The sequence below is a fragment of the Oryctolagus cuniculus genome, chromosome 7, assembly GCF_051225735.1.
Source record: "Oryctolagus cuniculus isolate XC-2025 breed Fujian yellow rabbit chromosome 7, ASM5122573v1, whole genome shotgun sequence".
Classification (NCBI taxonomy): Eukaryota; Metazoa; Chordata; class Mammalia; order Lagomorpha; family Leporidae; genus Oryctolagus; species Oryctolagus cuniculus.
The window spans coordinates 27,207,191-27,223,185 of NC_142873.1; the positions used below are offsets into that span (position 1 = coordinate 27,207,191).

Below are 15,995 nucleotides of genomic sequence, written 5' to 3' on the forward strand. Positions count from 1 at the left end.
TCTCAAATCTGTCTCACATGGATAGGGATCCTGTGTCTACCTTCTCTGGGCGCAGAGTGCCCTGCTGTCTCCCAGTCTCAAGGAGCCCTACTCAGTGTAGAAAGCAAAGCCCATGAACCCAGTGGCACTGAAGACGGAAAGGTACTTTCCCAGACCTCCCCAAGCCGGGGGTCACAAGGAGCCGAGTAAGAAATCAAGAAAAACACAAGGCTTAAAAACCACTGTGTGTTGTATTTCTTCAGTCCCTGGCAGGCCAGGAGTCCAGGGTCAGTCTGGGCAGGAAGCCGAGCAGAGTGCCTGGCCTCAGTGATCATACAATCTTTACAGTCTTGAGCATATCTGACAGGATGTAAGTGTCATCCCAACCCCTCCCAGGCTTCCTGAGCACCCGTTCCAAGGCCTGCGCCATCTCCAGGAGCTCTGGCAGGGCAAGTTTCTGCTCAGGGTGCAGCTGACAGAACAGGATCTCATTCACTTCATCCTCAATTCGCCGGACATACAAGAGGGGGAACACAGCCTTGAGCCCAGCCAGCACGGAGTCCTTCAGTCCCATATCTCGGCACACGAGGTTAAGGATAAAGACACCTGTAGGGTGGGAAGGAATCAGAATGACAACAAATCAGAGGACATGTTGGAGACAAGGACTAGCTCTGAGAATGCTGATTCCTGTCCCAGGGAAGCTAAGAAAAGCAACTACAGCTGTGGGGAGCAACTAGGACTAGACTAAGTTACCGGAATTAAGACTTATTCTATGCATCTGCTCTCCCACAATATGGCGCTGGGAGAGGAGTAAACAACTTCTACACAGCTGCCTCCAGTTCGACCAATAACCTGCAGGAGCTGATCCTGCTCCTGATTGGAGGAGAGCAGCGTACTCGGCGTGTGGGTAGCAGAGTTGGGATTGGTGGAAGAGGACTATAAAGGAGGAGAGAGACAACATGCACCAGGAACATCTAAAGGGAACATCCGGATAACATCTGAGCAGCCGCCGAGAGAGCCAGCCGGCGGTGTGCTGCTCCCCCACGAAGTGGGGAAAGTGGCAGGGGGAGCCGCCCTTCCACGGAGGTGGAAGGATCGGCAGCCAACCCGGGAAGGACCAGCAGCAAACCCGGGAAGGGCCGAGCAGACAAAAGAACAGTGCAGGGTCCTGTGTCGTTCCTCCACGAAGAGGGGGAGCGACATACAGCAGCAATGAATTTGCAAACACACAGCACACACAAGCAGAAAGACAAAAGCTGGGAACTATGTGAACCATAAGAAAATCTGAGCCTGGAGCGAGCATTTGGTTCAGCAGTTAAGTCACTAGTTATCTCTGAATTTGAATAAATGCCAGCTTTACTTTGAACTCCAGTCCAGGCTCCTGCTACTGTGCACTCTGGGAGTTGGCAGGAGATGGCTCAAGTGGTTGAGTCCCTGCCACCCATATGGGAGACCTGGAATGAGTTCCTGGCTATTGGCTTCAGCCTGGCCCAGCTGGCATTTTAGGGGTGAACCAGTAGACTGAAGATCTATCTTTCAAATACAATACAAACTTTAAAAAAAATTTAAATATTTTTTAAACACCTCAATCTTATTTCTTGCTTTTCTGTGCTACTAACACATTATTTTATCATTCTTCATACCTCACACTTCATTTTCCCAAAGAAAAATTTACCAGCTCCACAGGGACAGCACATTCTTGACATCATAGAGTATTTATCAACCAAAGATAGGACCAAGGTTACCTCGGCTTGTGACAGTTGAGGTTCTAAATCAGTCCAGTTCACCAAATGAAAACATATACAGGGCTATGAACACAGGATGAAGAGCACCAGCTTTCAGGTGACAAGGACCTAGTTTGGAGCTCCAACTTTAACCTGTACCACCTTGGCAAATCTCTCAACCTCAGTCTCACCTGATGATGGACTGCTATGAAGATTCAGTAACACTGCCTGCTTCAAGGCATGTGGGCACCATTTGGATGACAGCTAGTGTCATCATGCTTGTGGAAGTGTGAACCACTGCAGCCACTTTGTCAAACTATGTGGCAGCATGTGAGAAAGTTGAAGATACCCAGCAACTGTGATCCAGCAGTTACAATCCTGTGCATATACCCAAGAGACCTGCTAACATACTTTACCCAAGGGCATGGTTAATGGTAGCATTACTTCTAATAGCCCCAAACAGGAAGCACCCCAAATACCAACATGGAATGGAGAAATGAGTTGCGGTATAGTCACACAATAACACACAGTAATAAAAATGAACAGCATGGATGAGCCTCACAAAACATGCAAAGAGAAAGCAAAGACACTTAAAGATACATTCTGTATGATTCAATTTATATAAAGAACAAAAACAGGCTAAACCAGGCTATGGTGAGGTTAGGATAGCAGTCCCCTGGGAAGAGGAGTTACTGCAAGAGGATAAGTGGACTTCCAGGGTCTAAAAACATTCTGTGTTTGGTGTTGCTAAATGGGTGAGCTGATTTGAGGAAACTGATGGGCTACACAGTGATGTGCATTTTTCATTAAAAAGAGTGTGTTTCAAGGGCCTTGCCCCCCTCCTCTCCATACCATCAGGAGCCAGGATGCTTTTGACCTTCTGCAGGAAAGGCTGGTCCACAAACGCTGCAGGTGGACAACTCATTCCCAGTGTTGGGTCTTTACTGTCGACATCAAACATGATGACATCGTAGCGGGGCCGAGCTGCGAGAGAGAAGCAAGCAAGTCCTCATCTTTGCAGGATGAAACGCCATCTCCATCCTTACACTCCACCTCCTCCGTGACCTGTGGTTGGCAGGAGGACTACGAGAGTAGGATAATAACATGGAGGAAGTGGGTTACCTGTAGGACACTGACATCACAGTCCAGCAGAACCCTTGTCATGGGTCTTCCTCCACATTTAAAAGCACCTTCCAAAGGCACACACTTAGGGGGGCCACTCTAGCATAAAGACCCCATTGGCTAATCCATCCATACCAGTGGTTTCCAACCCCGGCAGAACATCAGAGCCATGTTGGGAAGCTTCTAAATGCTGAGAATATGGTAGCTACACTCCTGACTAACCAGGAAGGGCCCCGGGTAATTCCATATACAGTCAGAGCAGTTGCCTGGGCTTTTAAGGGGCTGACCCAGCACGTGGTAACTTTAACTTAACTCTGCAAATGGCACAGGTTGCCTCACCAGAGAAAATGTTCTTAAATTCCAGTGACTATATCCTTTCCAGTTACTTGAACAATAGCTGGCTCAAGAAAGTCATGACCTCGTTTGCTAAATGGATGAGAAAGAACTGATGAAGAAGTGGATTTGCTCCTTTATAATATGAAGCAGTTTTTACAACGGACAGGGCTGCATGCAATGCCACTGGTATGTTTTCAGCACATTTGAAGATTATGTGAATGAGGATTTAAAGCTATAAGAATTCACTTAGGATTGCTGCATGGTTGTTTCTATTCATAGCACAGATCTGATTTTGAGACTATGGCTCATTGACATTCACATTTGCAGCTTTCAGTTGCCAATAATCTCCACAGTTGTTGCACTTAGAGAAGATGGCGAGGCCATCAAAGCTGAGCTATAGAGAGTAAGAGCAGCAACACTGCTGTGGACCAAGTACTGCCATGTGCCTGGCACTGCTGGAAATGCATTACCTACATTAGCCTTAGCCTCAGAGAGAACCTGTACAACTCTTGATGTGTTTGTTAAGTTCATTTTGCAACTAAAATTAAGGCAGCATCTGTTCCAACATCAAAATATTCGCCCAAGGGGCCGGCATTGTAGTATAGCAGGTGAAACCACTGCCTACAGTGTCGGCATCCCATATGGTCACCGGTTGGAGTCTCAGCTGCTCCACTTCTGATCCAGCTCTTTGCTATGGCCTGAGAAAGCAGTAGAAGACAGCCCAAGTCCTTGGGCCCCTGCACCCACATGGGAGACCCAGAAGAAACTCCTGGCTCCTGGCTTCGGATCAGCACAGTTCCGGCCATTGTGGCCATCACAGCCATCTGAGGAGTGAACCTACAGATGGAAGCTCTCTCTCTCTCTCTCTTTGCCTCTGCCTCTCTGTGACTCTGCCTTTCAAATAGATAAATAAATCTTTAAAGAAAAAAAAATTCACCCAAGGCATCCTGGTTTGCCACACCCTTCCTGGAAAGCACGCTAATCCAGTGATTAGCACTCTGAGGGAATGCAGGCTGAGCTCTCCTGCAGAATGGAACCAATCCAACTTCTCCCTGAGGGACGCAGGCTCCAGAAAGCACCAAAGCCACCAAGAGCCCATATATAAAGTTGCAGAGGATTTGGGGAGCAGTTTTTGCTAGTATTTTACAGATACTTAATACGCCTGTTATTCTAAGTCTACAGCACAATTTATTAAAGCAAAATGGAGCCTTAATTCCAGTAACAGAAGAGCTATTCAGAATTCCCACTGAGTAGCACATGTATCAGGATTTCCCAGTCTCAGCACTACTGACGTTTTGCTTCAGGTAATTCTTTGTCATCAGTGGCTGTGCTATGCACTGTACCATATTTAGTTGCTATGCTTGGCCTCTACTCACTAGATGCCAGTAACATGCCCTGGCTCCCTGCAGATTTGAGGCTGAGTACCACTCATCTACATAAACACTGTTTTGCTCCATTTCTGGCTTCACCTGCAGCTGAAGGATTTACAAGGAACACCTCCCAACATATATATCTCATTTTTTCTTCCCTTTTTCTTCATCCAGTCACAGACTCTATAGAGTCTTTGGGAAGGTGAGGAAGCGGCAATGTTGCAGGGTCTGAAAGGAGGTCCAACAGCCTGTCAACCCCTAAGAACAGAAACAGCCTGCTTTTTTTTGGACAGGCAGAGTGGACAGTGAGAGAGAAAGAGAGAAAGGTCTTCCTTCCATTGGTCCACCCCCCCAATGGCCGCTGTAGCTGGCACACTGCGGTTGGCGCACCGCGCTGATCCGAAGCCAGGAGCCAGGTGCTTCTCCTTGTCTCCCATGCAGGTGCAGGGCCCAAGGACTTGGGCTATCCTCCACTGCACTCCCGGGCCACAGCAGAGAGCTGAACTGGAAGAGGGGCAACCAGGATAGAATCTGGCCCCCTGACTGGGACTAGAACCCGGGTGCCGGCACCACAGGCAGAGGATTAGCCTATTGAGCCGCGGCGCCACCCAAAACAGTCTGCTTTATTTGTTGCTATCCCCTAGCACCTGGTGAGCACATAGTTGGCACTCTATACTTACTGAATAATACAGAATGACATTAGGGCTCTAAGCCCTAATGTGACTGTATTTGGAGACAGGACTTTCAGGAGGTAATTATGGTTAAACAAGGTCATAAGCATGGGACCAAATACAATAACAATGTCTTCGTTTTAATGATTTTGTGACTTTTAAAATTCACTTTAAATGAGTGAAGTTGAACATCTCTTCATTTGATTGTTCTTTACAACCCTTACCTATTTTCCTGCTGGACTAAGGTCTTTTTACTCTTTATTTGTTGAATTTTTTTAAGAATTTATTTATTTGAAAGGCAGAGTTACAGAAAGGCAGAGACAGAGACAGAGAGAGAGAGAGAGAGAGAGAGAGAGAGACAGTTCTTTCATCCACTAGTTCACTCCGCAGTTGGCCTCAACAGCTGGAATTGTGCCTATCCGAAGCCAGGAGCAAGGAGCTTCTTCCAGGTCTCCCATGCAGGTGCAGGGGCCAAGAACTTGGTCCATCTTCTACCACTTGCCCAGGCCATAACAGAGAGCTGGATCAGAAGTGGAGCAGCCAGGACTCAAACTGGCACCCACATGGGATGCCGGCACCACAAGCAGTGGCTTTACCCATTACGCCACAGCGCCGGCCCCTATTTGTTGAATTCTTTATTTAGTAGAACCATTAAGTCTTTGACTATAATGCAAATTAAAATTATGTTATCTCAAAAAAATTGACAAAATAAAAAAAAATAAAGAAGCAACAACAGGGATGTTGGTCATTTCAACAGGAAGAACGGTCATCTGAAGACACAGTGAGAAGACGGCCATCTGCAAGCCAAGGAAAGAGGCCTCAGGAGAAACCAAACCTACTGGTGTTTTAGTTGTGGACTGCCAGCCTCCAGAACTGTGAAAAAGAAATTTACGTCATTTAAGCCACATGGACACAGCACAGACTGGAATGACACAGGTGCCACTTCTTAGAGATGAATTCTAACCTTGGATAGATTCCTCCCCCCTCCCAAGACCCTTCCACCCACCCCAATAACAAACAGTACCTTCACCTCCTCCTGCCAGGCTGCTGATATAGTCCAGGCCATCTGCAATATGGACCTTCATTCGGTCACTCTGGGAGAAGCCAAACCACTGGGTAGCCACTTCCAACATGGAGGGGTCGATCTCCACAGCATCAATGCAGGACTTCGGGAAGTGATCATGAACAAAGAGGGGGAGGCTGCCCCCTCCCAGACCTACGACCAACAATGCCAGCGGGGTCTCTGCAGTAAAAGAAGAGAGCATCACTTGGCCATCTGCTCACGGTAAAGTTTTGTACCAGCCTCATGGAGGGCAAAAAGGAAATCAGACTGTTGGCTCTGCTCAGGGATCCAAGACATAGAGATCTGGCCTCCCTGTCTCCACCAGAATTTAGGAAACAACTGACATGGAAAACTCAAGTCTGGCCCCACAAAAACTAGATCCAGAAGATGAACCAACAAGTTATTTTTATGGTCTCTTAAAAATCCCAAAGCACTCACCTGTCTTGGTACCTAGAGTCTCTACTACAAGCATTATCAGACCCTCATCCTTTGAAAATGGAGGAACAATGGCCATGCAGTCTTGTTCACGACCATGAGGCAATCCAAGTGCAATGTCCCTTTCTTCGTTCTCAAAAGGCTATAACTGCATTCCCAGATACCTCAGCCAACAGAGGGCAACCCATCCAAGTTCCACAAACCACAGAAAATCAAGGTCCCAACCCTAGCCCTAAACACAGAGAAACTAGCAACCAGAGAGGGGCTCAATGAAAACAAGAAACGAAAGAATCACCAAAAGGAGACAGACCCCAGGATTAAATCTAAGAACTAAAATTCTAAGACACACATCAACATAGGCCAAAAGTGCAGGGTGTTTCAATAAGACATATGCAGGGACTTCAGGTGAAAACAATTATGAACTTAGACCGAAACATGAACACATCTGCTACTGTAGTCAGATCCAAACCTATTACTAGTGATAAGCTATGACTACACTAACTGTAAGAATTTTTTTTTTTTTTAGAAATTCAAGAAAAAATTCAATCTACTGCCCAAATAATGTATTACCGAAAACTCAGACATTATCTAAAGGCACTGGAGACATACTTAATATAGGTACCACCTACTTAACATGGGTATATACATATGTAAAAATTCATCAGGCTGAACAATCTAAAGTTTGTGTTCTTTACATACTTTGTCAAATATACATCTTAACTTTTAAAAATGAAGAAAACAGAATGTAGACAACAAAACTGCCCTCTGCTGGTTGGGGTCTCAGGGAAGGCAGTAACAGCCTTTTGAACTGAAACCCAGAAAAGGGGCACTGCACTTTGACCGCCTTGTGATCATGAATGAGACTGCTTGGGAACTGTCACTCCATTTTCTAAGGGCAATGGTCATTTCAAGATTACAAGCTAAGTTTGGGACAAAAGTTACTTGGATGCTCATTAACGCAGAACATGGCTGGGATGAAGAAAGATATTAATCTATGTGCATTCTTCAGTTTGTAATCACTGTTCTTTAACTACATCTGTGTTCTTACATGTTCCCGACTATGGAAGGCAGTGGCATCACTCTCACCTAGGAGCAGCTCTGGGTTTCTCAGCAGGGCAAGGCCAGCGATCATGGCTTTGTGGTGTTCACAGCACAGGTAACTCTTATCGATGGACTGTCCTGGGGCTGCAGGCAGATGCTCAGCAGTATCGGCAGGCCGCTGCTTCTTCCGGTCCTTTTTCCGTTTCTTCTGAGCTAAGAGAGAGACAACAGACTGGTAAAGTCCCAGGCTTCATACACCAGCCCTTGGACAGCAGGGACTACCAGCAGCAGTGTGCAGCTGGCCTGAACAGATTCCACAGACAACAGGAATTTCACAAATAGGTTGACATCATGTTAAGTAGCTTTAAATTGGCTGATGGGAATATTCATATAACAGAAACTGGAAAACACACAAATCAAGGCTCCTCCATGCCCACCACCATGCACACGTTTTCATACCACGGAATCAGGAAAGGAGCCCTACAACCTCACCTCTGAAACAGGAGAAAAGTGGATTCATAAATTCTTTTTAGAGAATAAAGACACAAAATAACCAATTACTCCACTGTGTCAATTACTGTGCCAGGACATCCATTCTATTAAATCTTCTAACAACCCTATTGCCCCAGTACTTGGTACAAGAAAATAGAGAGAGCACTGGCTGTTAAGTGAGCACAGAATTAACAGGTGATGCAGACAGGATGGGAACCTGGGCCTGCTTGCCTCCAACATCTGTCATCTTTCTATGATGCCATCTAGACAATGCCACATGGCACGCTGAACAGAAAATCACAGCGTCCACAGAAAGGGGAATTCTTATAAAAGGTCCCTCTGCTTTCCCTCTACCCATGCCCTCAGCTGCTCTAGGAGAATAACTAAGCAGATAGCTGTGTCTTCTCCTAGAAACCAGCTGCATCCCATGGCAGCCTCAGGGACTGATATGTAGCAATGGGGTGCTTTTCAAGGACATGAAATAATTTTTTTAAAAATTTTTAATTATTTATTTGAAGGACAGAAACAGAGAGCTCCCATCCACTGATTCACTCCCTAAATGCCTATATACCCGGGGCTGGGCCAGGCCAAAGCCAGAAACCAGAAACCCAATCCAAGCCAGGTCTCCCACATAGGCAGGATCCAAGCACTTGAGCCATCATCTGCTGCCTCCCAGGTGCATTAGCAGGGAGCTGGACTGAAAGCAGAGGCCAGAACTCAAATCAGCACTCTGATATGGGATGCAAGCATTCCAAGCAGCAGCCTAACCTGCTGAGCCACAATGCCAGCTCCCCTAAGTCAACTTTTTTATGTGCTCCCTTTTTCCTCACAATGTTTCCATGATGGAGACCATTCCCGCCATGAAAGGCAAGGAATTTGACAATAACAAAAAAGTCCAAAACCCAAACGGAGGGGGGAAAAATGTTCTTTTAAAGTAATTTTGCCAAGGTTCCAATAAGATGAAACTGAACCAATTTACAGCCAGGGGGCCAAACAACAGGGCAGAGACCCAATAAACACAGGTGCCCTTGGGCAGGGGAAACTCCTAAAGAAAAACCATTCTGCTCAGAGTACTCAATCCTGGGCTCAGTGCAAATCTACGACCTCAAGAATCTGAATTCTCTTTCCACCTCTTTCCAAATGGCCTTGCTGTGAGGACGGCATGGTCATCAGGCAAAGCAAACCATGGGATATAGGACACCCAATTTCAGATTCCATCCCTGAAAAAGGGAAGTTGAAGTGCAAAGGGGAAGGAAAGGAGCACTCACTTTTTACTTGATGCATTTGTTGTTAAATTGATCACAATAAGTACTGCTTTACGACACATACATACCCAGTGGAGAAAACAAGTTAACAAATGACTGATGTTCCATCAGTCAGAGTTTCTGAGTGGCATCCTGGAGACCACCAAAGGAATCCTAGAGCTAGCCACTAGCTACATTGGTCATTTACATGTGAACGTAGGGACCGACACTGTGGCATAGCAGGTAAAGCCGCCGGCATCCCATATGGGCGCTGGTTCAAGTCCTGGCTGCTCCACTTCTGATCCAGCTCTCTGCTATGGCCTGGGAAAGCAGTAGAAGATGGCCCAAGTCCTTGAGCCCTGCACCCACGTGGAAGACCCGAAGGAAGCTCCTGGCTCCGAAGGATCAGCTGAGCTTCAGCCATTGTGGCCAACTGGGGAGTGAACCAGACCTCTCTCTCTCTCTCTCTGCCTCTCCTTCTCTCTGTGTAACTCTGATTTTCAAATAAATAAATAAATCCTTTAAAAATGTGAATGTAAATTAATTGTAATTAAATTAAAAATTCAAGTGTTCATGGTGTATGCTGTGGCACAGCAGGTTAAACCGTTTCTTGATTCTATATTAGAGTCCCTGGGTTTGAATCCTGCCTCTGCTTCCAATCTAGCTTCCTGCTAATGCATACTAAGAGGCAGGAAGTGACAGCTCAAACACTTGGATCCCTTTCTGAGGAAGAGTTTTTGCTTTTCAAACTATTTGTTGAATCCTTTACTTAGCGTAGGGTTATTCTTAGATATATATAAAGCTAATTGAAAACAGATCTTTGTAAAAAAGAAAAGAACAGAATAGGAGAGGGAGGAGAAAGAAGGGTGGGAGTGCAGGTGGGAGGGAGGGTAGGGTGCGAAGAATCACTGCGTTCCTAAATTTGTATGTATGAAATGCATGAAGTTTGTATACTTTAAATAAAAGGTTTCTAGGTTAAAAAAAGAAGAAGAAGAGGAAGAAGAAAAAGAAAAAGAACTTGGATCCCTGCAACTGAAATGGAACACTGAGTTCCTGACTCCTGGCTTCAACCTAGTCCAGCCCCAGCTGTTGTGGAAATTTGGGCAGTGAACCAGCAGATGGAAGATTGTGTTCTAGTTCTCGTGCTCATTCTCATTCTCATTTTCTCTCTCTGTTTCAAGTACAAAAATAAAATCAACTTAAAAAAATAAAATCCAACAGCTGTATACGGCTAGTAACTACCCAACTGGAAGCTCGGATATTAAACACGTCCTTTATCACAGACAGCTCTATTGAACAGCACTGAAACTGATGGCCTCCAGCAACCTTAAAATACCCTGAAGGGGCAGGCATTTGGCAAAGCAGCTAAGATGCCACTTGGAATGCCCACATCGCATACCAGAGTTCCTGGGTTAAGTTCTAGCTCCGCTCCTGATTTCGTGTGCACCCTGAGAAGGCAGCAGATGATGGCTCAAGTAGCTGGGTCACTACCACTCATATGGGAGACTCAGATTGAGTTCTGGGCACCTTGCTTTGGTCTGACCCAGCCTCAACTGTTGCAGGCATTTGGGGAGTGAAATAGAGGATGGAATATCTGTCACTCTGTCTCTCTAAGCTTTCTAATAAATAAACTTTTTTAGATTTTATTTATTTATTTCAGTTTCAGTCATTGAGAGGGTGAGATAGAGAGAAAGGTCTTCCATCTGCTGGTTCACTCCCTAAATGCCTGATCAGAAGCCAGGAGCTTCCTCCAAGTCTCCTACAAGGGTGCAAGGGCCCAGGTGTTTGGGCCATCTTCCACTGCTTTCCCAGGCCACACCAGAGAGCTGGATCTGAAGAGGAGCAGCCGGGACTCGAACTGGAGCCCATATGGGTTGCTGGCATCAGGGGCGGAGAATTAACCTACTGCACCACAGTGGCGGCCCCAATAAATAAACTTTTAAAGAGCCATCTGAAACAAGTGACAGTCACACCACAGAGGAGGGCAGGGCTCACCTGTAATATCCAGGGGCCACATCCTGTCAAACAGATGCCCTTTACACCACAGGCCTGAAAGCTGACTGCCACGTTTACTTGGTTTCACCACTGCTGCTCCTTAACATTTCAGAGCCACACTTTTGCTCAAGAACAGAACACGCACCCCCCTCTGCTCACTGCCACTCAGACTCTACCAGCCCAGATGGCAGGAAAGGGCAGCCCAGGCACATGCACCCAGCCATGTCTTCCTGCATCTTGGCCAAGCTTCCAGGTCTTTTTGACCACCACAAACCCAGAGTCCATACTATGTCAACTGGGGTCCCCGCACCATGCCCTTGATGCCTCACCTCTGTGAGACGCCTCCTTCAGCAATCTGGCTTCTGACTGAACCACGTTCCTGCTGCTGAGGAAGATCAGCCGCCGAAAGTATCGCCTGTCGTCCCCTTGCACGTCTTCAATAACATAGTCGCCACTCAAAGGGCTGCGGTCTTGGTGCTGGACAGTCCGTACCCCGATGTCCCCACCCACAGACAGAAAGGGCACCTGAAGGTACAGCCAGAGATGTGGTCAAACACCAGCTCCATTAAGAAATGCAAGAAAGGTGAATCCCTTCCCTTTGTGCATGTGAACGTAGGGACTCTCACACCAGGATTCTGGACAGCAAGAACTGCAAAGTTTCATCTTTCTATTAAAGGCCTTCTCTGGGAATTTTAATAAATCTCAACAAATGTGATTCACCTTTTGAAAATCAATGAACACACAGAGATCTCCCAAATCACTAACATGATATAGTTAGCTTTCCCAAGACAAATAGAAGCTTCTCGTCGGAAACCCCTAAAAGAACTTCATAGTCTTGGACAAGGAAAGCTGGAGAGAGCCCTCAGGAAAGGGCTGTAACTGTGCAAAGGAATCTGAACACAAGGACAGAGCCAGCAAATTTCGGGGGTGGTGGGGGACAACTACTCCCAATTTGGAGAAATTTCTCCCTACCACCAGCTGTTCTTGTCTCCACCCCCAATTTTTCTAAACCTTATGAGCAAAATACACTATTTCTCTAAATTTTCCACTCCACCATCATCTTTACAATCATTACTCCTTGAAGATCTAGTGGAATATTCAATAATTCCCAGGAACCCCTGACCTCGCAGGCACTGGTGACAAAAAGCCACAAAAGAAGCTCTCCAGAAGGCGTGGGCCTCCCTGAAATGACTCTCTTCTGAGGGACCCCCCACCAACCCAAAGAATGCCAGCAGGAATCAAACACACATTCACCTGTAAACACAAGTCTGCCCAGGGGGCAGAACCACAGGCTGGCGACCTGGGAGCCTAGGTTCTTCTTCTCCCAGATCTGCTATGATTGCCCCAAGCCTCTAGGAACTGGGCTTTCCCACCCATCCTGACTGTCCAGTCCTTGCAGTGACATCACCTGTCAATTACCCATGCAAGGCAGGTGGTGCCAATGGCTAATACTGACAACCTTCCCAGGGAAACACCAGACTAGCCATGCGAATACCCTGACAGTTGTGCTGAGCCGGTAGGGCCTTCTCCCAACACTGGCTTCAACAATGATAGTTCCAAGGAACAGGATGGCCCAGGAAAGTCTGTTCAAAAGGGGATTAGGAGAAAGGCACAGGCAGAGCAGTCTGCACCATGAAGAGCGCTTCCTTCAGGCCTCCAGACACAGCTGCCCTGTGGCTTTCACTCAGGACAACCACTCCCCTTCCTCTCACTGCCAGAGATGCTGAACTCTTAGCTGCTGACACTCCTCCAGGATTTGGCTAGGGTCACACACTCTGGTCCTGGCTCCTCCCAAGGTTCCCTCCACCTCCCTGGCTGCTAAGGACTTCAGAGACCCATGAGGGTTGCTCCCAAAGCTTCGTTACCTGCTGCTGTGCAGGCATCCCAGCTGGGGCCAGCTCCATGACTCTGGCAGACAGCTCAGCCTGGATGCTGTCCATGCCTTCGTACTGCTGACCTCGGTGAAGGGCCACTGTGACCAGTCTCCTGAAGCCTGCGCTGGCTGCCAGCTGCTTCCGGCCCTCCTCCATGCCGAAGAGCCACTCGGTCTCCCGGCCTTGGGGGACTGGAAAGAGGGACTTGATTACAGGGAGTCCTGGGAAGAGAGCTCAAGACCACAACCAATATGGCCCACATGGCAGGGAGCCAGCCTCACCCAGGACCAGCGTCCTTCCCCACCATGACCCACTGAGGGGCTATCAATTCCCTGGTGCATGAGCCAGGGCAACGCAGCCCGCCAGACCTGAGGCAGGCCAATGGATGGGTGAGCAGGCACAAGTCTGTACGGAGGGATGAGGGTGGTGGGCAGGCTTGAAGTGCAAGAACAAGAGCAACAATACCAATGCTTATTGCATGCCAGGCAGAATTCCAAGTAGCTCACAAATATAAACTCATGGATTCTTCACAGGTACTATTATTATCCCCAGTTGTATAAACAAGGAACTGAGGCCAGAAAATACATCCTTTGCCCAGGTTCACAAAGCTCGGAAATGGCAAAGCTGGGACACAAGCCCAGATGCCCTGCTCACATCCCTGCACTGTTTGCTCCCACAGGTGGACAGTCAAGTTTATGGAGTGCTTGGGAAAATGGTTCAGTCACCAGGAAACAAATTACCAACATGACCATAACATCTTGCTCTTGTCTAAAACTTTTTACTTTGGAAAGCATTTCCTCATACTATGACTTTTTGATCCTTATAAAGGCAAATCTATTGTCATTTACTCTTTTCAGTAATAACAGCTAATATTCATAAAGCATTTTTCATGTGCTAGGCACCATTTCTAAGAGTTTTTACACTTTTCACAACTATACAACCATTATGACCCCGTTTGACAGATGAAGAAACTAAGGCACAGGGGAAAAAAAGGAAGCTGTCCAATGTCACACTGCCAGGAAGTGACTGAGCCAAGACTGGGACCCAGACAGCCTGGTTCCAGGGCTCACTTGTCAAGCCACTATCCTGTACTGCCTCTCTGAATTCTGTGGAGAAGGAAGTGACTCCCAAGGCCCTGCAGCTCCTATCTTAGGCCTGCTAGTCCAGCACTGGTTCCATTACTCCATGCTGCAAAGTCACACCTCTGGAACGTATGATCTTGCTAGGTTTCTGTCTGTTCTCTTCTTCTCCCTACCAACCTCACTCATATTTCATCAAGCTTTTGCAATGCAAGATGAGAAGGAATCAGCCTCAAATCTAAGCAAGCAGTTGTTACTCTCCTTTCATCATGCCTTGGCTAGTCTAACTCTCTGGAAATACAAGCCCTTGCAAGATAAAAACAGCAAAGACATGCCCATCCACCAAAGTTCCAGCCCCAGCCCCAGCCCCTCCAGGGAAGAGAGGGAGCAATCCCAACTCACTGATGAAAATGGCAAAATGATTGTCCCTCGATGGTTTCACAGTGGGGCTGTCCACCACGTGGAGGGTGTAGCGTGGCTCCCCCGTGTCCCCATCGCACAAGTCCAGAGACACACTCCCCAGCCCGGCCTTGCGGCGCAGCTGGCTGCACAGCCAGGCATACTGCTGCCGCTCCCGCACCGCCTCCGCCAGCCGCTCGGCACTCTCCAGCCGGGTGGGCTTGCCCTGCTCCTGAGCACACAGCTCAAAGATCTGAAGGGCAGAGCCAGGGGTTGGCCTGAACTTGGTCATGATGAAGGCAAAGACAGGCAGGGGGAACCGAGGCTCTGCTTCCAACACCTGGTCCTGGCTGCTAGCCACTTGGTGCACCCTCACCATCCACCCCTCCCGAGAGAAGTGACCCACTGCTTTCTTCAGGATGTGAGCCTGAGCCAGGGAGATGCAGAGGTAGCGACCGCCCACCTGCAGGACACGGCCAACCTCAGCCAGCATCCTGTCCACCTGCTGCAGGGTCTTCTCCTCCTCATCTGTCAGGATAGCGTCCAGGGTGCCCTTGTCCAACACCACCTGGAATGATGCATTGGGAAACTCCATCTGCGTCATGTCCATCTTCAAGAAGCTCATCTGGGGCCGGCGCGTGGCATTGCGTTCCTTCATTTGCTTAATGACAACCTCACTGATGTCGATGTTCACGATATCCTTATAGCCCACGTCATATAGCTGCTCACTCAGCTCTGAGTTGCCACACCCAATCACCAGCACCTGGGGAGAAAAGCCACAAGTGAGATGGAGGTGATCCAGGCTAAGGAATGTGCTTCAGAGACTGCAAGGAATTCAGCCGGCCCTTGGCTACTGCATGTTTTCAGAAGGTGGAAATGCTATCGTTGGGGTCCGGTGCTATGGTGTAGCAGGTTAAAGCCCCGGTCTGTAGCGCACCGGCATCCCCTATGGACGCTGGTTCGAGTCCTGGCTGCTCCACTTTCAATCCAGCTCTCTGCTATGGCCTGGGATAGCAGTAAACGATGGCCCAAGTCCTTGGGCCCCTGCATCAGCATGGGAGACCTGGAAGAAGCTCCTGGCTCTGGATCAGCTCAGTTCTGGCCATTGCGGCCATTTGGGGAGTGAACCAGTGGGTGGAAGTCCTCTCTCTATGGCTCTAACTCTAATGTA

At 47.8% G+C, this 15,995-nt stretch overlaps 1 protein-coding gene across 11 annotated transcripts in view; it reads right to left on the minus strand.

The window, feature by feature from the left end:
- Positions 1 to 211: 211 nt before the first annotated feature.
- METTL13 (methyltransferase 13, eEF1A N-terminus and K55) overlaps positions 212 to 15,995 on the minus strand; it is a 47,792-nt gene continuing 32,008 nt past the window's right edge. For 5 of the 11 annotated variants that reach the window (XM_051858359.3, XM_002715894.6, XM_008264069.5 and 2 more), the window contains exons 2-8: positions 14,828 to 15,587; positions 13,338 to 13,537; positions 11,802 to 11,997; positions 7,787 to 7,954; positions 6,227 to 6,445; positions 2,556 to 2,687; positions 212 to 585 (exon numbers count right to left, since the gene is read on the minus strand). In XM_051858359.3, coding sequence (XP_051714319.1) covers positions 311 to 585; positions 2,556 to 2,687; positions 6,227 to 6,445; positions 7,787 to 7,954; positions 11,802 to 11,997; positions 13,338 to 13,537; positions 14,828 to 15,482 — 1,845 coding nt within the window. In that variant the 5' untranslated portion in view covers positions 15,483 to 15,587 and the 3' untranslated portion in view covers positions 212 to 310. The remainder of the gene's footprint in view (positions 586 to 2,555; positions 2,688 to 6,226; positions 6,446 to 7,786; positions 7,955 to 11,801; positions 11,998 to 13,337; positions 13,538 to 14,827; positions 15,588 to 15,995) is intronic. The other 6 variants (XM_089299547.1, XM_089299545.1, XM_089299546.1 and 3 more) reach the window with 3 other exon arrangements.